The sequence below is a fragment of the Sinohyriopsis cumingii genome, chromosome 4 (genome assembly GCF_028554795.1).
Source record: "Sinohyriopsis cumingii isolate HCF-2022 chromosome 4, ASM2855479v2, whole genome shotgun sequence".
NCBI lineage: Eukaryota > Metazoa > Mollusca > Bivalvia > Unionida > Unionidae > Sinohyriopsis > Sinohyriopsis cumingii.
Window position 1 is genome coordinate 109,112,372 of NC_142964.1, and position 21,097 is coordinate 109,133,468.

Sequence of the window (21,097 nt, forward strand, 5' to 3'; positions counted from 1 at the left end):
ATATTTGAATCCCCAAATATATGTATATAAACCTTGCTGACTAAATGAGAATTTAACAACGAGATAACCATTAAAATAGAATGTTGAACCTGAGCGAACAGTTAAAATCTTGATGATCTGGAAATGTAAGGCTACCATTGAAGACAACTGGAACACAATTATTACCTAATACCACGGAAATCATTGCTTAATTTTAGCAGTTTCATTATCTGACGAACATGTTTGTTGTTTTTTTTTTTTTTTTTTTTTTTTTTTTTTTTTTTTTTTTTTTTTTTTTTATCGGAAAGGAACATTGTTCCATTGCTCCTTATAAGCTAGAAATGCTGTAAGAAGTACAGTTTATTTTCATTCGTATGTATTCTTCTAATTCGATTCAGACATAAACATTGTAGACATAGCTTCACAATTTTATTTCGTGAAGATTCTGTGAGTTGTGAAATTAGAACTTGTAAGATAATAATGAATTTTTGAGTATATAAAATAACCTATTAGTAATGTTAAGCAACATATAAGTATTGTATCCATTTTTATTTCTAAACATTGCACCAATATAATAAAATAAGGCACTCAATGTTTTCGGATTCAAACAGATATAATTAATGCAATAAGAAAATGTCATGGCGTTCAAGAAAAGAACATAATGACATAAAAATTTTTTCAGAAGTGTATTTTATGATTTTCGGCACAAAGTAATAATTGTATAAATTCGGTTTCCCTTTTAAACTATTTTTTAGCAGACGCTGACCACCGATGTCCTGACGATGGTTTCCAGTGTTCAAATGGAAAATGTATCAGTGCCAGCCAATTTTGTGACCATATTACAGATTGCGAAGATTCCTCAGATGAATCTTGTGGTAATACCATTATAAAGAAAATCATGGATACAATTTAAAATGTCTCTCTTTCAAGTGGCAATGTCACATGAAAATGATTGAACGAATCAACTGTTGTAGAGTATATGCTGTATACGAGAAGTAATTCATTCAAACATTCAAGGATATTTTGTAAATTCAAATATAATAATTGTTATCTGTAATACATGGGTAAATGTCACACCGCATTATAATGGAAGGTGATGAAAAAATTCCGCTATACAGCAACTTCACATGTGCATCGTGCATTTGATTAATTTGTTATAATTTTAATTATTTTATTACATATATATTATGCGTATCAAAAGAAGACTCGTAAGACGCTAAGCATAATTTGTTGTAATATGATATGTATATATCGACAATGTCAAAACACTTGCCAAGCATACAAAAATATTGCGACTTTATCACTATGCCATTTCTTGAACAGCTATTGATCAATTTACGACATAATCAGCTTCAGTTCATATAACTCAAAAGTCATTGAAGATATGACATGTCTATCTACTAGCTTTCATGATGCAATATTGTTTTCATTTAGATTACAGAATATGTGGGACTAATGAGTTTCGCTGCAAGAACGGACAATGCATATCAAAAGAACAACTGTGCAATGCTGAACTTAATTGTCTCGATGGCTCGGACGAAAAGTTTTGCCGTGAGTATATTCCTTTTACTATTACTACTATTACTACTAGTACTAATACTACTACTACTACTACTGCTACTAGTGATAATGAAAGAACGTCATAAAAAGTATCAAAATCAATTCCTAGTTATATTAAATATGATGGCATTTTAAAGGAGCGAGAAAAAAATAGGAAATACTTTTGAAGCTGAAGAAAAGGTGGGGAACATCAATTTGACAACATGATGCATGCAATTTGAATTTCGTAGAACATAGATGCGAGCAACCACCGGTGATACACAGTGGCAGGCAAAAGTGGTTAAAGTGATGACAATGAGATATAATACCTTTTGATGGGAGCCGAAGACCAGGAAACGAGATGAAAGTATGTATACAATGTCTTACAAAACTGATCTGACCAATCAAAAAATTAGTTGTCAACTACTAGTAAATAAATTTCAAACTGGATAAGACGTTTATTACACAGACTATTGCGCATATGTCTGTGGCGGAAGAGTACGGACACGTATTCCCAAAACTCCTCAATTGAAGTGTTTACTCACATTAGTAATAACATTTGTCAAATATCATTTGTTTGGAAAACTATTACAATATATGATATAAATAATTAACTGATTTATGTAACAAGATACATTCCTTTTATAAAATAGATTCTCTTTCAATTAATATATTTATATAAGGCTATCAAAGTTAAAGTTTTCATGTGTATTTAGAAAGAGGGGTTTCAGTAATAACAGATTACCTCAGTATATGCAGCAATCATGCGAAGATTGAATACCGAAATTGACAAGACAAACGAATCTCGTCAATATACCGGGATATTTCTTCAGACATTTAAGTCAGTGCACACCTGATTGCAAGATATTGTGTCTGACAAGGTAGAATACATTAAAGGGAAAACACCTGTAGGACTTCAACATCTAAGCGAACATGATGATAAGGCTAAAATGGCGGGATTACATAGTGTCTAACGGTAACCCGTAATAGATTATATAAATTGCAGCACCAGCGCACTCTCATATCGGGTATAAATCAAAACTCTTCAGTCTGTCAAAAGTGGACAATATTGTTGAGATTCGGAAAACACAAACATAAAGGATACTAAAATATAACTCTGTAGTTGGTCGTATTATTAGTCAATGTATTAATAATAATAATAATAATAATAATAATAATAATAACAACAACAATAATGATAATAATAATGTCAGAAGCGGAGCAAAATTATCTAGAATAGGTATATTCGTGGGTAAGGTCAGATAACTATTTTGCACTGGAAGCAGTCCACGAAATTTTGTATAGAGAACATATTTTGTGTTTGATTCTGGAGCGAAATAATAGCTATTTGATGGTAACAGAGATTTCGTACTAATTGTGCGAACTTGATGTTGATGTTGCTCATACGTAATGTTTGAGGTAAAGGATATAAATGAAAATGTAGTTGTGTGGTGATCAGAATGGCTTCAGTTTTATCATCATTCCTCTGTAGCTTGCTGCATGTGAACAGTATGACTATCTATTACTTTTAGCACAGAGATATAATGTGTATGGATGACACTGTACTAGATCATTTGAGATCATTTCTTACTCGACAACGATGTAAGCCTTGTAAATTAGTCATTGTTTTAGATTCATTTTGTTTATCAGTCGTACAGCAAGAGGAACAGACTAGCTCTGGTCCTCCATTTACATTTGTTTTTTTATGCTAGAGTAGGCACTGCTGATTAAAAATTGTTGATTTAGAAGTAAAGTTTGTTTTGGTATTTTGTATAACAGCATTAATTTCACTTACTTGCTGAATATATCGCTCTCTTTCTCAAGCTTTTGCTTGGCACATGAAAACTTATCAAAAGTTAAATGTAAAGGCAAAACAAATTCTTTCTCAACAAGTACAAACAATCCATGTACGATGTGCTTAAGTTCTGCATTTTTCAAACTCGAATATAAAATTACACGTTCTCCCTCTTCCAAAATATGGTTTACGACAAAATATTAAATCCAAAGATTATTGTGTAACGAAAGAAATTGGCACCAATTGAGCAAATGGGTAATCCGTTAACCCTAGCTGGGACGGCAATACGTTACAAAATATTAGTTCTCGTTCCTTTTCATGGAATTACAATCCCGTTTATAGAAACAGAAAAAAAGTGTTTTCTTAAGAAGGTCTAAATATTCCATGTACGATATACTTCAGCTATACCTTTTCAAACTCAAACAGAAGCATTCAATTTTCATCTCTCTTTCTCTCCGTATATCTATCTTGATCTATTGTTTTGGCACAACAACAACAACAAATTCTGCCCAAAGTTGAATGTAAAGATAGAATAAATTATATTCTTGACAAGAACAAAATCTCCATGTACGGTGTATATTGGTTCAGCAGTTTCCAAATTAGAACAGAAAAGTGTACGTTCTCTATGGCGAATTGGGAAAGGAGTGCAGTGTTTCCTTTCCAAATCGTTGCTGCATTGTTGGAGGTGTCTTCCTAACGCTCTAAACTAATCGAAAAGGAATATCACTTAAACTATCCATGATAAAAATATAGAGGCTAACTTTTGAATGATATCTAGAAATTCGGTGACACAGGATGTAGGTATATTTTTGTGTATGTATATTTCTAACATTTCATATTTCTTTTGTGCATTATAGGTATTGTTATAGAACTAATAAGGGTGGTATCGAGTGTTAGTATTTTCAACGACGGATGATAGAGAAGTTAACAGTTAATAGGGATTTGTTTTGTTGATAATGGGATCAAAGGAGCGTTAAATGGAGATAGGAAAGTAAGTTATGTTTCAAAAATACTTAAATTCTTGCTTATACTACTTCTTCTAAAGCCTACCCTCTGTGGTCAGACGTTGAATGAGTGTTGATCAATTCAAACTATGTGTTGGGATCTCATCTTGTTCCCTAAGAGTCCCGTTCATATCACTTTTTCATTTGTCGCCATAAAGGCCTATAATGTGAAACCTGTGAACGCTTCTAACAGTACGTTTTCAGATTGTTATTGTCAAACTAATGATCATTGTTACATTACTTTTTCCTTTGTCCCATATCCCGGAAATGGCTGCCTAATAAAAAAAAACGTTTCAGAACCATTGCATCATTTTTGAGAATTTTTATGAATACAATGGATTTTTTCAGCCCATAAATATGATCTCTACTCGGGTATGCAAAAACACATGTTCTACCGTAACTATCTTTGAATAGTTACAGAATGTACAACACGATCCCAGAATTTTCATGCAATCTTTTTTATTTAGGAATTCTACCACCTTGCGTGCTTACTATACATTGCTTTACTTGTTCTAATCTCGTTTAAGTAATATATTAATCCTTATTAAGTTATATTCTGATAAACAACAAATGTAATGGCTCTTATTCCGTTTATTAAAATTAGTTTGTCAGGGTGCAAAAAAGTTTTATCATTGAAAATAATAATGTTGATAAAATCTATAAATTGAACATTCAGCATGGATATTTGCTTATTGATAACAGTGTTTCGTGTTTTGTGTTTGATTCATGTTTGCATTGATTTTAAAGCATAATGTTTAATGTTGCAGGCAACTGTGCCGAGGAAGGCAAAACAACGTTTAGATGTGCTGATTTGACATGCATACGCTTGGAGAGGGCCTGCGATGGATTTTATGACTGCGCTGACATGGACGATGAGAACAATTGTACAACTGAAGCAATAGGCTGCCAGGACTGGTGGGAAAATGGCAAGCGCGTCATGGGAGTTTATGCAGTGAAGTTTAAAAATTCATCATCACCAATGAATGGTAAATTATTTAGATGCAATCTAACAAATTCATAAGAGAAAGAAATTACAAACACTAGAATGTGTCGGTTAAAATAAATATTGAATGCTTTACCTAATGTTTTAATTTTATGATTGCTAAACATTGTACTTTTCACATGACATAAATATGAACTCTTCCATTTGACATACGAAACATAAGATTATTTCATTTAAAGTTTTTATGAACTCTGAAAGATCGGAAAAAGGTTAATAATGAACACAATACTTCCGCTTACATAATTGTCAAGGATCTAGTTTTATATTAAACAGACCAAGTAACTAGAATATTGTATCAAGTCAACCAAGCGGTACGAACTAATTATTTCCGTAACATATGCAATGAAGATATCGACAATTCAGCCAAGTCTTGATCAAGGATATCGATTGTCGCTTCGAAAAGTTTAGTCCGATTATCTAATGTATTTCTTGAACTTATTCAATCCGTTTGATATGCACACAAGTATTTTCCTCTTTTCATTCACATTAAATTTCCCCATTTGCGATTTTATTGACGGTTTGCAGTTAATATTATGTACCAACAGAAAATTGTTCATACCTAGAAGAATGTATTAATTAATAATTGAGGCATAACTAGATTTTTTTTTGTTTTATTTATAGTGGAGTGCAACTTCAACCATATAAATGAAAATGTTCTCCTAAGTACAGTGTATAATGTAGACTATGTGAGGACAACATCTGTTCAGGCACGTGAATACTACAACAAACTTGGAGATCGTACGTACAGCTACAAACTTATATACCCAACGGACGAACCGGAGGTTTTCCGATACAGTGTGAATACGGGGAGAAATTGCACACAGTCGATCCGGCTCGACTGTACTGTGACAAAACAAAAAATAGCCGATATCATAGGAAATACCGTGTATCCTGAATGCATATGCAGGAAATGGACAGGTTACACAAGTATTGTATCCAACGTCATGAGGCAAGGCTCTATATACAATGCGAAAATTGAATTATTTTAATGTTACCATCCTTTACTCACTATTAAATATATTCTGATGTTGTTCAAGTAAGATGCAGGAAACGTCTACGCACTTGTAATTGTTATGTGACGTTTCCCTTGTATCGAACCTCTACATAATTATAATAATGTTTGTATTTATGTTTGTGAGGGAGTTAATGTTCTCAGCTTAATGATTTTTGATATCCTATGTATCTATGTATTACACCCCAAGACCAATGAACCAAGTTATGCCATTCAGCCACATTAATATGAACCATATTCTTTCATAGAAGTTATGCGTATATTTATACGATGTGTTTTACAACGTTCTCTAACTAAATATAACGATTGGTTTATCATCGATGTCTTTTCAGTTTGAAACAAATCGAAGGGCCCTGCTCTGAATCTGGTTCAGATTCTTCAGGTGAAGGATATCAACGCGTCATATATGGAGGTCTTCGACAGGGTATTAAGGACATCACTAAATACCCGTGGGTCATAATTTATTTTCTGATAAACTCTTCTTACAGACAGCAAAGAATAACAGTGGGACCTTTGGTTTGTAATGAAAGTAAGTATGGCATGTTTCATATGTAGGTATATGTATGTGAGCATAATCATTGCAATAATTGATAATACTTGCATTCATCCAGCCAGTATCCAAATTAACAGACCTTTGTTTAAAGAATCGAGTGCAGTTTGTGCTGATTCGTGATACTATTTTATCGAGGTTCCATAAAGTATCACAGATGATATGTTTGAAGTTTTTTTCTTCAGTACATATAGCTTGGTATTTTTTAAAATTATCTTGAATTTTGTTACAGCGTCTGCTTTATATAGATTGTTGCATAACGCATGGAAATGTGATTAAACGGCCCCAACTAAACATCATAGACCTCGAAATGTTGATACATTAGGATCTTTCAATGAAGAATACAGTTTATGAATGATGTGAAAATATAAATTTGATGATTTTCCAGTGCTCAATGATCCTAGCGAATATGTTTAACCTCTAAAATGTTTGATAGTTTAACCAATTTCCATTTAGCATTTTATCCAGACGACGCAAGAATACCGTGTGACAAGGGGCACCCTGTATTAAACAAAACACGCTGCATTTATGACGAGGATCGTTTTGGTTCGCCAGTAGGTTGCGCTGATATGTCTCATACCAAACATTGTGGTAAGAACTACTTCCACTTGTATTTGTTTTATATTTTGCTCCACACGTAATAATGATAACATATGTGGGTGATTAGTTCTACACTTACCAGTATTATAAATGAGTATACATGTTGGATATATCAACATTTATATATAATTATCATACATAAGTACATATATTTAATTGTCAATGCACATATATTTGTTTATTAAATTATTATTTCACTATTTATTGATATTCCTTGTTATTCATCTGCATTGTTTTGCTATGACTATATTTCCTTATAGGTGCGCAATATTAAACTGGATGACATATGTGCTATCATAACGTTTATAGTGGAATAATATCGTTACACCATGATGTTCTAACATATCTTTAATTTCCAATGTTAAATATAATCATCCTAAATTCGAAAAAAAAATATTTCTTGCAATTCCTCGCAATATCAATTTAGTGGCTACAATTTTAAAAAATCATTTTCGATAATGAGAATATTGTAAGTAGCGAATTCTCGTGGAAACTCAAAATTATACAAAGAAATCTCTTTCAGAAACGTTCATTTGTCCAGACAATTTCGTGAAATGCCCAGGATCATATTGTTTGGCAGTAAGATTCATATGTGACGGTTTGCAGCAGTGTCCAAATGGTGAAGACGAAGCTGAATGTGGTAAATCAATTGTCTTTATTTGTGTCTTAGAAAACAAATATAGAAATATTCATGATAATGATCATCACTATCATTAACATAAGATGTTATGGGTCTGATTTTTATAATCATAATTATTTCAAGTGCGCTGCTTGCTTTAAGAAGTAGGAGTAGTTTCAAACAGTTCAGCTCGTGCCAATTGATAAGTTAGCACCTTATATGCTCGCTTAAACGTCCAGTAAATGTGTAAGCTGTACAGACCTATATATGCCGCCATATTACGTGACATCAGATCAAAGTCTATGTCGGTTCGAGTTGGGTACCACTTATAAGCGAGGATAGGCGGTAAATGTTTTCATCTAAAGTGATGAAAACGTCTGAAAAATTGATTTTCACACCTTTGATCACAACACATTATCTTTAAAGCATACAATTTTCAGTTGAATTTTATTCATGGCACAAACATATATGCAACATTTTCTACAATTATGTTCGTTCCTCATGTATAACATGTTTTTCTGTGACTTATATAGTTTGTGAAAACGTTTGGATGAAAGCATTTTGCAAATTATTTTCTTTTAAATTAATCGTAAAATGTCTATGATACACTTATTTTTATAATCTTCCTGTTTGCATATAGGATATCGAGGAAGAGACTGCCCTGGATATTTTCGATGCAATCAATCTAATATTTGCCTTCCTCCGTCTCAAGTTTGTGATGGGTTTAAACATTGTCCTGCGGGAGATGACGAGATATTTTGTAATATAAGCTGCCCTGGTGCATGCATTTGTCAAGGGACCTTCGTGGATTGTAGGGATGGTCGAATAAATGCTACACAAATTGCTTTACTATCAATACAGTCAAGAAAAATATTGTTCAGCAACTCCACTATCGGAAAAATAATTGTACCTTTCATCCTACCGATGGCGTTTTTAGCTAATTTATCGGACAGTGGAATCGAAGAAATACAACCTGGGCTATTTGAATCCATGATGAATTTAAGGACTTTAGACATTTCTTACAATACACTTACAGTCCTTCATGAAAATACTTTCAAGGGATTGGCTAGGCTTCAAGAATTGGTACTGGACCATAACATACATCTGACGAAGATAGAGAGAGGAGCTTTTCGAAATTTAGAAAACATTTTGGAAATCAACATCACACATTTAGATATTTCATTCTTAGAAAGCGACACATTTGAAGGTCTTAACAAATTGAAGAAGCTTGACTTAAGATTCAACAAAATATCTCATGTAGAAAATCAAGCATTTTATGGACTTGGGCATTTAGAAAGTCTTTTGATAAGTTACAATAAAATAAAGATCTTTGAGAGTGAAATATTCAGTGGACTGACATCTCTCCGTTATTTAGAAACGGACGAATATGAATTATGCTGTTTGAAACCGAGAAGTGTAGACGAAGCAAATTGTCATCTTTCAGAAACATATGAATTTTATTCCTGCAAAGACTTGGTGCGGGATGTAAGCTTGCGAGTACTGTTATGGATAATAGGACTCTTATCACTAGTAGGTAATATTGCCTCATTCATATACAGAAAATGGAAGTTAGGCCTGCAGTTGAAAATGGGCTATGGAATGTTTGTAGCAAATTTGATAGTCGCAGACGTTCTAATGGGAATATATTTGTTGATTATGGCTGTTGCTGATACATATTTTCGAAACGAATTTGTCTCAAGCAATGATTGTTCGCAAATCAGGGCATATTGCAGTGCAGCAGGAGTTTTATCGACATTATCAAGTGAAGCGTCCATCTTCTTCGTAATGTTAATTACATTAGACAGGATTTTAGTGGTTAAGTTCCCTTTCGGACAAGTGAAGTTGACGCCCAGTATGTGTAAAGTTGTGTCATTTCTTGCTTGGTTTATTGCCATTGCATTATCAGTGTTACCAATGGGACTGAACGTGTACTTTAAAGGGAAATTCTATTCTAGAACATCCATTTGGTTTGTTCTTCCTCTAACAAGAGACGATGCGCCTGGATGGGAATATTTATTTGCAATAGTCATCACTTTAAACTTCCTCCTTTTGTTTCTGTTAGTCTTTGGACAGACTCTGATTTTCAAAGCGATGCGAACAAAGAGTCCAATGTTAGATAGGCAGAAACATTCACGTGATCAGACTTTGACTGTGGCCAGAAATCTCTTACTGGTAGTGTTTGCGAACTTTCTCTGCTGGTTTCCGATAGGAGTAATAGGTAAATGTTTCTGTATTCTAGAATGAACACAAAACAGATAGACTTATCAAATTCTAGTTATTTTATTAATTGGAAGATATTGTCCTCAAATTAAACGTTTAGGCCCACTTTCTTATTTATTAAAAGAGATATTAATAACTTTTTATATTTTAAAGTAAAATACAAATTTAGTAATTTAGTGAATAAAACACTACGAAGAGACTTGGCAATGAAAAGGGCTTTTCAATATTTTATACTAGACGGTCCTTGGGTGTTTCAAAGTATAGTATTTTTTAAAGTAAGAACGGACAATTAAGTTAATTACGGTGTTACAAAGACATATTTAATTCTTTACACATCATGGAAACTAATAAATATTATAATATTAAAAGGTATGTAGTGTCCATATTATGGGAATGATTAATTGACATACTTTATTATGTTACATTTATATTCATGGAAAATCGTCAAAGGTATTATTATCTTACTCTGTGTGTGTGTGTGTGTGTGTGTGTGTGCAAAGAACACCGATCATATGGCGAATAACATCCATTCAGGTGTACTGGATCCAGCAAGACGCATTATGTGTCAGAAATTGACTAAAATAATTGCAAGAAATTGACAACATAAAGTGCAAACATTGTTAATTAATTAATTTTAATTACCCTAAGCGCTATTGACTCTCATCGAGTCATTGTCAAAGGGAAAATTACGACAGAGAAACAAATAAAATAAACATTAAACATCAAAAAGAACACTGACGTTACAAAATTGTACACGTTTATGGAATTGACAGAAGTATTATCTCAAACTTTTGAAGGTTTACAAATATACGGCGTTATATCCACAAATTTTTAAATAATACTTATATTAAATAATACTTATATCAGATCCATAATTAGTTAAAATCGTATAAATTCAACGTTTTCTTTGCAAGTTCTTTGTCTAGTTTGTCTCTGTTTTGTAATTGTGACTCTAATAAAAAAAACTCATCGTGAATAGAAAACGCTTATACTAGTTAATACATATTCTTTGCATTGTTTGTTGTCATGTCTTAGTTCTGAACTGGTTTCATAAGTACGTGCATTTAAGAAATTCCACCTGAGAAGATGGCTATTAGTTTTCCGTAGAGACATTCCAATGATTTTAAACAGTTGATGTATTTATTAATTTGTTTTATCTGTTAATTTGGAAGGCATCCTGGCTTTAATGAACTACACCATTCCCTTGGATGTGTATGCATGGACATCCGTCGTTATTCTACCTATCAATTCTGTGCTGAATCCGATCCTATACACGCTTTCTGCTGTGATCAAGAGAGAGGTAAAATCACTTATTGTTTGTGACATAACTATAACAAATTGGCATGAAGATTTCTCTTTTTCTTCATCTCAAAATAACGATTCAGTTATTTGCAAGCTCAACATATTATATATACATTTGCTTAGGTTCGTATCGTGATCTACTTGGAGCGTCCATGTAACTGTATGTTTTCGTCTTTTTACATTTCCTTATATTCGTAATTCCTTTCTTACGTTGCATGTTCTTATTCTCCAGAAATTTGTGCCGACATCATCCGAACAAGACATGATTTCAAAAGAAGGTAAGCTCTCGCCATTTAATTAGATCATTTTAAGAGTTTTATATTACATTCTAAATCACTATGATTATAATATTGTTTCTCAAAACGGTACAATTTTAAACGCTCTAACATAAATAATGAAACAAAAGATGGTGTAAGGTTCAACAAAATTTTCAAAATACATTTTTAACTTACAAAAGATATTCAGTTGATACAAATCTTTGCTTTAAGTGTGTGTATCCCATACTATAAAGAAGATAAGATACTGTAAATATTTAATTTTTTCGCATTAAAATTGATCTACCTCTTTAAATATCGAACGTTCCCAGATAGATATATGACAACTTGTCATCAACTTCTAATCATTTTGTCTACGACAACTTACTCCATGTGCGTGTTTCTGTCTCTGTCTCTGTCTCTGTTTCTGTCTCTGTCTCTGTCTCTGTCTCTCTCTCTCTCTCTCTCTGTCTCTCTCTATATATTATAACTAAAAATGTTATTGTTATGCCCTCTTCTCGTTTAACCCAGATATTAGAAGACTTGATGAATTGTTCAGTTTTGATGTTCTACATGCTAACGATGTTAGGAAGCTGACATGCGCATTACTTTGCATCGAGAATCGTACCTTGAACTTCAACCAGATAGATCTTGTTACAAGGAAAATCGCAGAACGCGTTGATTTCATGCACAAAAGAATGATGTATTACGGCAATCTGACAACGGACAACATATGGATTTTCCTTGATAATGACGTGAGATAATATTATTGTTATTATTTTTATTATTATTATTATTATTAGTAGTAGTAGTAGTAGTAGTGGTAGTATTACTATTATTAATATTAGTAGTAGTATTAATCTGAATTCTTGTATTATAGGCCAACAACCCAAATTCCATACATTTATGAAAATTATAATTCAAACACGAAACAATAATTATGGCGCTAATACACGGACTTAGTAACTTTTAAAGATTTTTGCTAGATAGAGAGAAAAATTATGTAGGATATTAATATATGAATAATTATCTGTGTCAGGGTATAAAACTTAATTTATTTTTATTAGATTAAACGTTTGAAAGTAAGTAATCATTTCTCAAAAGGGACATGTACCAAAAACTTAAAACTCATCTTCTTTATCTGCGCAGAAAGGGAAACATTTGTTCAATATAGCTGATATATGAAAGGGAACTTTCTATTTTTGAAAATACGTAGTAAGCGAACACTACGAAAGAGTCTAAATAATTTATATAGTATTGGAAACGCCCGGTCAACTATATATTATAGACTTTCTCTATTGGGAATCTTCAACAGTAACCTTTATTAACATGTACCAGTACTTAAGAATTCTGCTATATCATAATACTTGCAATTTGCATTCTACCTGAATGAGTGTAGATAAAAACCTTTGGTGTGTTTTTCGTAATGACAAAAACATATTTGCAAAGTTACATAAGCACAGCTTGCTTTCTACAACGTCAAACGTCTGACCCATAATTCAAAGTTGGCCATATTTGTTTCAAATACTTTGAATATATTTTTTGTAGACAGTCTACCGAAACGATCGAATATGTTCTTTAGGCTATAAAGTGTCTTTTCTGCTTATGCTGCATATACGACGAGGATGTAGAAGCAAAATTAGAAAACCGATATATTTATCATGAGATGAAGTACCAGTGAGGCTATCATAAACATATGAACTTTTGTATCCTCTCAGATATCATCTTTTCAAAGTGCTATGATTTAAGTCTTTTCTAAGTTTCACCATAACTTTCATGAACCTAGTTAACTATTTTTTATTTTATTTCAAATACGTTACTGATACATGTCCTTTTCAATATACAACCAATCCCTGGTTTGGTTTGGCAGATCACGCTATAAGATATGTCACCCTCACAGCCTTTCTGTTAGTCAGAAAGACATTAGTGAAGTAAACATCCTCCTGACAAACTGGTTGTGTTGATTTCAAAGAGAAGTAAATACTCTGCTGAGGACTGCTAAAGGCTTACCCCTTTGTAATTTACAGACATGTTTATATTTCTTTTTTGTGAAAGGATGCGATAAATAAAACAGCTGTTCTTCACAACTTCGGACAGTGTTTGAGATCAAATATGGTATATAAAATAGATCTTAAGATAGGTTTTAATTGTTTTAGCTGCCTTGAAAAAGATCACAAAATAACACCAATACCACCATATTTTCCGGGGCCCCGAGTGGCCGAGTGGTCTAAAGCGCTCTCCGTCATGGATCACTGCCATCTCACGTCTGTCTGCGTGGGTTCGAGTCTCGGGCTTGGCAAACGTGGATATGTGAGAAAGCTTGCCGGTAGCTTCTCGTGGATCGGTGGTTCTTTCCGGGGTTTTCCTGGGTTCTTCCTCCACCATTAATACTGGCCGCCATGTATAGCCTATCTTGTGCTGAAAAATGGCAACAACAACTATAACAACCATATTTTCCGTCTGTAATCTTATTAATATATTGTACTTCTTCAGTGTCATTACCATTAGGGATTCGCCTGACGAGTGGCACTTGCCTGATATGACCTGAAATTTGTATCTACCTCATGATCTATATCAGATAATCCTGAAAAATAATGGTATCATCCGTTCAGTTTTATTTTTCCTGTCAACGTAGCGTTATGACACATTGAACATCCCCAGAAGAGGTTCGAATCTATCCATAAAAGTGCTTTTTCAAAACATGCTCCCTCCTTTGTTTGTATAAGTTGTTTTGCAAAGTGTAACAATAATATGATTATATACCAGATTGACACGATAAATAAGCTATAAATGTTCTTTTTCAGGAAATAAAGGGTGTGTGGCTTCAAGGCAAGCCAAAACGTGCTGTCAACAAACAAATGCAGTCCGCGGATATTCAGTTTCTGGAATCTGTCCGTGGAGCCCTTCTGCAATCATGCAGACATATGGCGAACGAAATCGAAGAGCAAGAATGATATTTAATTGGGATGTTTTCATATTTTCTTTTTACTGTTGTTCAACTCTTTGGCAAGTCTATGAATATTACCATAGCCTTTTGATACTTCGAATTGCATTTAATGTATATGGCTTTCTAAGTACAGTATAAGTGTATGTGTCTATGTTATCCTATTATCGTCGTCATCAGTGTCGATGATATTCACCTGACTTGATTATGCAGTTTATCTATCTTATCCAAAGTTGAATTATATTCAACATACTGAAAAATATTCCCGCCCACTCAAATATCACAACCTTGTATCAGTTGAACAATGACACGTTTAAGATACAATTTTGTAAATGTACAGTGGTCATAAACACCAAACAATATGTTCACAAGACATAATATTATTCTTTTCGCATAAAGGAAGTTAAAAAGATAATTCAATCAGTCACAACTGAAAAACCTGAGTATTTTTACTAGTATGTAAATAAAGATAGGTAAGGTATGCCCTTATATGCGTACTAACACACTTTGTAAGAGTCTTAATATGGGTAGGTAGGTAGATATATATGTTTTATTGGCAGGTAGGTATATATGTTCAAATTCATTTAGTGCATTGCTGTACGTTTTCGTTGTTATTGAAGTTAAGGAGAAATGTAATAACTACAATGAGTGTAAATCAATTATAATGAACATGTAAAATACACAGACATGTTATCCGAAGTTAAATTGACACATTATTAGAAATTGTTTCAGTCAACAATTCTATATAAAAGCCCATATAAAATTAAAACTTGATAAAAGTAATCATTCATTATGTTTGTGATCCCATTATTCAGAGCAGCACTTATTCCACTGCATGTGTATGTATATGTTTCTCTTCAGTAAAATAAGCATAGATCATTATAGAAAAAAGTTAAATGAAAACTTTAGACGATATTTGCAAATCATTTTCCGAAGCAGTTTCGACATGTTATATCAACTAAGAAAATAACTTCTTTAACAATTTTACAAACAAACATAAGTATAATATAGTGTCTAAGCCATTGCTTTCAATAAGACTGAAGAACGCATCAGCTCTATAAATTAAAGAGGCTTTTCAGTGTTCAGAAAAGCATAAAATGAATAACCAGGTTATAGAATTCTCATTTTAAAGCGTTGCGTTAAAGAAATCCTTGCACTAAATTAGTATTATATCCAGGTCACCTAAAGAAACATTTCCAACATGAAAAAATCACTCCTGATAAAATCCCACAATAAAACACGGATATAAAACACAGGTAAAATATAAGCAAACTTAGATCAATGAATTTATAAGTCTTTATTAAACATAATTAATGCGCAGACGCTCTAAATGTTTAGTTTAAATGCATTATAGTGTAAACATTTGCTACAAATAAAGAATGTTATATTTATGCAATGTAACAAATTACAACACCTTAGCCATGTCATGAAAGCTAATTTTACACTGTGCTTAAAATAGCTATTGTACCAATATTATCAGAAACAAAAATGTATTACATTGAGAAAGATTATTTTACATAAAAACGATTAAACTTTTCCTTTTATAATTACATTTTCAGATATGACTAACTTGGTTGTGTTAGCAGACAGAGAGCAAAATGATAGATTCGATTTAGGCAGAATCAGATTTAAAGGGCAGTGTGGACTATTATTCCTTGGATGTCAAATATCTTATTCATATCTAATATATATAAATGTACCAGAGTTAGTCAAATCAACATGTTACTTTCACTTCTACATTGAAATATACAAATTCAAATCAGCGTCAAAGTATCTGTAATTAATGCTAATGCATATTATTAGAATATAAATAATTTTATCTGAAACAATATCCCTGATTGATAATAAATGTATCATTCCACCTAGTGTTGATTGGAGACAAAACAAAACGAGGAACATATTAAAATTAATAATTAGTACAGGAAAATCAATCGATGCGACTAAAGGAGACAAGAATTATAAAATGTATGAATGCATTTCTACCTGGTTGTGTTGATATAGTAAGGTGTAAAACAAAATCATACTTTGTTTTACAATAATACTAATGATACCAATATAGTTATTGTATGGACATGTGTTGTTTATTCACTATACCAGCTAAGAGACAAATGACGTTATACAAATACAGATGAGGGAGAGAATATGATTCCATGAGCTTATGCACAATCTCAAATAATTCGTTAAATGCTAGGGAAAAAAATCAAGGGTGAGTAAGAAATATGCCGAGACGACGGACCAAGTTCTGACCGTATTATAAGTACAAATACATGTGCGTTCAAAGACAAAGATTAGGAAGCAAACAACAGAGGCAGATTGAAATTTGGGGCAAAAATTTAACTTTATCATAATTTTGGCTATTAATTCCTTAAGCGACTGAGTGTGCATGTGGCAACACCTTTGCATACAATTGTAAACAAAGCAACTAACACATTAGGAAGTTAAATGTCACGATCAACTGGGAAAGAAACAACCTGTCCACATATAGGAAAACAGAGCTTACTATATTAACAATTATGCCTGAAAAATATGCTGTTGTATTATTTTACAGGTTGAACAAATAGAAATATTAGTATGCCGCGATTAACAGTATCATCTAATGACTTTGTGTCACGATAATGTCATATCTATACCAATACTAACAATGGAAAATGTTTTCTACTTTATTTAATTGATAGGTTAAGACTTTCTTCAAGTGGGAATTTACTGTTAATTTGCAATTCCTTTCACATTTAAGAAACAAATATAAATTAGGTGTGACCGTAACGCTTTTTTATTCACACTGTTTTTATCGACATCACTTAAAACATCATCCGCAATGGCACATGTTTTATTGTATTTGTTGTGTTTGTATCACAGTAAGTTCTTATTGACATTTGTTGTCTTTGTATCACAGAAACGCCAATAGACATGTGTTGAATTTGTATCACAATAAAATCTAATAGATATGTGTTTCATTTGTGTCACAGTAAGTTCAATGGATATTGGTTTATAATGTATCACAGCAAATTATAATGGATATTGTTTGTCGTTGTATCACATAACTTTATAATAGATATACGTTGTCCATGCATCACAGTAAGATCTAATGGATATTTAATGTAGTTGTATCACAGTAAGTTCAAATAAATATTTTATAGGTTGTCAGTTTTCTGTATCCACATGATTATCTACATTACCCTGAAATTAATTTGGTATGAAGGAGTGGAAACTATCTTAGTCTTGGTTACAATTTAAGTGATAATTAGGAAACAGGTTTAGCAACTTTTTAAAACTAATTTGTTTCTTCAACTGCACATCAACCGCTTATCGAAAATTATTTCTTTTTTTTTTCTTCTCTCCTTTGCGATATTTAAACCGTGTTTTCACTACTGTCTTAAATTATGTGTTTTCTTTAATATTAAATATTATTATCAACTTATGTTGTTGTCGAGTTGTATTTAAAATCTCTCATTATACACATTATTATCATTAAAGGTTTGAAAAAATTCATCAAAATAGTCTCTACAATGTTTAAAACTGCAATAGTAATTTATATATAGTCATTTATAATTATATATAAGTTATTAATTACTAATGCATCTTCCGCCACATTTTGCTATTCTGAAATTATTTGAATGTTAGATTAAATCAATCTAAAAAGTAGGTTTCATTGAAAGATCAAAAGCAAGTTAGCTTACCATGAAACATATAAAAAAATAATACAAGCATTTTAAATCAATATGATAAGTCGAAAACACGATACGTTCATGGTACGCTTTTGATTGATAACGTGCTGAAAAATGGACATATATTATATATATATATATTTACGTACGTCATTGAACAATGACCCAATTAGCGTAATATAAATATATATATATATATATATATATATATATATATATATATATATATATATATATATATATATATATATATATATATATATATATATATATATATATATATATATATATATATTACCAATGGCAACGATGGAAGAGTTGAAGTAGGACAAAAGTCGCAGGGAAATGTCTTGCGGAGACGACAGGAAATCAACTCAGCTAAGTTAAATTGAAGTCATCCTCTTCTGAAAAAAGAATACAAGCTACAGCAGCAGTGTTAGTCGTATCCATCTTACTATCACCCGAAAACAATGCATTCTTTTTCTCAGGTATTGGACTCAGACTGTTCCGCAATGATAAGCCGTAGGAGTGCTAGACGCATATATATTGACTTCAATTTAACTGGTACACTAAAATATTCATAGATTGTATTAATAGTTTGTATTATTGGATTTTGACTTAAATGCCTCTTGGACATTATCTAGCTGTGGACCCGTTCTAACAGCAGGAAAATACAAAGTTGCTCAAGCTAAATTTGAGAGATCTGCGACTAAAAAAGGGAGATCGAGAACAACACATGCAGTAAGATTTTATATTACGTTACCTTTGGAACACTACGTAACATTTTCATTGAGGCTTGACATAGACACTACTTTGATATTTTATATCTCGGGGATAGAGACCACCCACAAAGGAAGTCCTGATGAATTTCGTCGAAAGGAAACAGCGAAAATGGGGCGAACGGGTACCGGGTATGAAAATTACGAAATGTTAATATATTGTATTATTACTTTGTACTGATTATACTCCAGTTTGATATGGATCATTCTTTGATATTTTACTTCTTTACGATAGCGACCACCAATGATGAAAGTCCTGGTGTATTTCACTGAGACGAAACCGCGCAATAAGGGGCGCCCTGTATGTCCTGTGTATGAAATATACGAAAATGTTAATACATTCTATCACTAGATTGTACTAAGAGTACTCCAACTTAAATGAATTTCATTTCTACGTCCCTTGGTTGGTATTTTAATTAGTACCAGTTCCAACAGTAGGAAAGGTTTGAAGAAAATTCATCTCTCTGATTTTGAGAATTTTTCGTGTAGATAGGGGAATTCGAGTACAACGAATGCCTTCGAAAGATGAAATCATAAATATATTGTTGGGCCATAACGTCCACTCTTAAGAGTTTTGACATGGACCTTTCTTTGATATTTATTTCTAGGGGACAGAATCCATCCACGACAGGTGTCCTGACGAATTTGTCAAGAAATCGGAACAAAATAAGGGGCGAACGATAAGTACCTGGTATAAAATCACGCGAATGTTAATAGATTGTATCACTAATTTGTACTCATTGTACTCCAGTTTAGAGGATTTTGATTTCAGTATCTCTTTTACAGTATCAAGTTAAAGACTCATTATAACAGTTAGAAAAGTTTGAAGAAAATTCGTCGAGCCGATTTCGAGAAATTAGCGGCTAGATAAGACAGGTCAAGCATAACACGCGCCTAAAGATCATATAGTACGTTTACTATTGGGCCATTACGTCACCACTTTGTACTGTTTTTACATGGACCTTTCTTTGATATTCTACCTGTATGGATTATATTCCACCTACGAAGGATATCTTGATGAATTTCGTCGAGAGTAAACAACGAAATAAATTAGTGATCCAGTCTAAAAGTAGCAAAACTTAAAAGAAATTTCGTACAGCCAATTTCGAGAAATTCGCAACCAGATGAAGGATGTCGAGTACAATACATGCCGCAAGAAGATGATATCTGACGTATCCAGTTGGACTATTATGTCTCCTCTTAAGTACTTTGACATGGGACCTTTCTTCGATATGTTATCTCTAGGGAAGAGAGTCCATTCACGATGGAAGTCCTGACGAATTTCGTCGAGAACAATCATGGAAATAAGGGGCGTCCTTTGGGTACTAGGTATGAAAAACCTCAAATCATAATATAAATGTATCAATAGTTTGTACCAATTGAGTTTCTACTTAGAGGATTTAGATTTCAACGCATCTTTAACCTTATCTAGTTAGGAACCCGTTCTTACAGTACGAAAAATTTGAAGAAAATTCGTCCAGCTCATTTGAGAAGTTCATTGCTAGATGAAGGAGGTTGGGAACAACACATTTCATAAGAAAAATTATATCTTATGACCACAGTTTGGCCATTACGTCCCCTTTTTAGAGTTTTGAGTTTTGACCTGGACCCTTCCATGATATACTATCTCTAGGGGATAGAGTACATCTACGAAGGAAGTCCTGACGTATTTCGTCGAGAGGGATCAGCGATATCTGTTGGAGAAGGCTGTACGAACCGTGTATAAAAAACACAACAGTTAATTGATTGTATCATTAGTCTAATAATTGAACTCCAATGTCAACGTCTCTTATATAGTATCTAAATCGGGACCCTGTCTAACAGAATGAAAT

The 21,097-nt window shown here is 32.6% G+C and overlaps 1 protein-coding gene across 1 annotated transcript; it reads left to right on the forward strand.

Moving 5' to 3' along the window:
* The first annotated feature begins 6,675 nt into the window (after positions 1-6,675).
* Positions 6,676-18,239, forward strand: LOC149801859 (uncharacterized). The gene is made up of 7 exons (XM_089956226.1): positions 6,676-6,861; positions 7,339-7,473; positions 8,006-8,122; positions 11,494-11,621; positions 11,856-11,901; positions 12,409-12,632; positions 14,682-18,239. The coding sequence occupies exons 2-7, from the start codon at positions 7,452-7,454 to the stop codon at positions 14,829-14,831; spliced, it is 687 nt and encodes a 228-aa protein (XP_089812352.1). The 5' UTR covers positions 6,676-6,861; positions 7,339-7,451; the 3' UTR covers positions 14,832-18,239.
* The last annotated feature ends 2,858 nt before the right edge of the window (positions 18,240-21,097 follow it).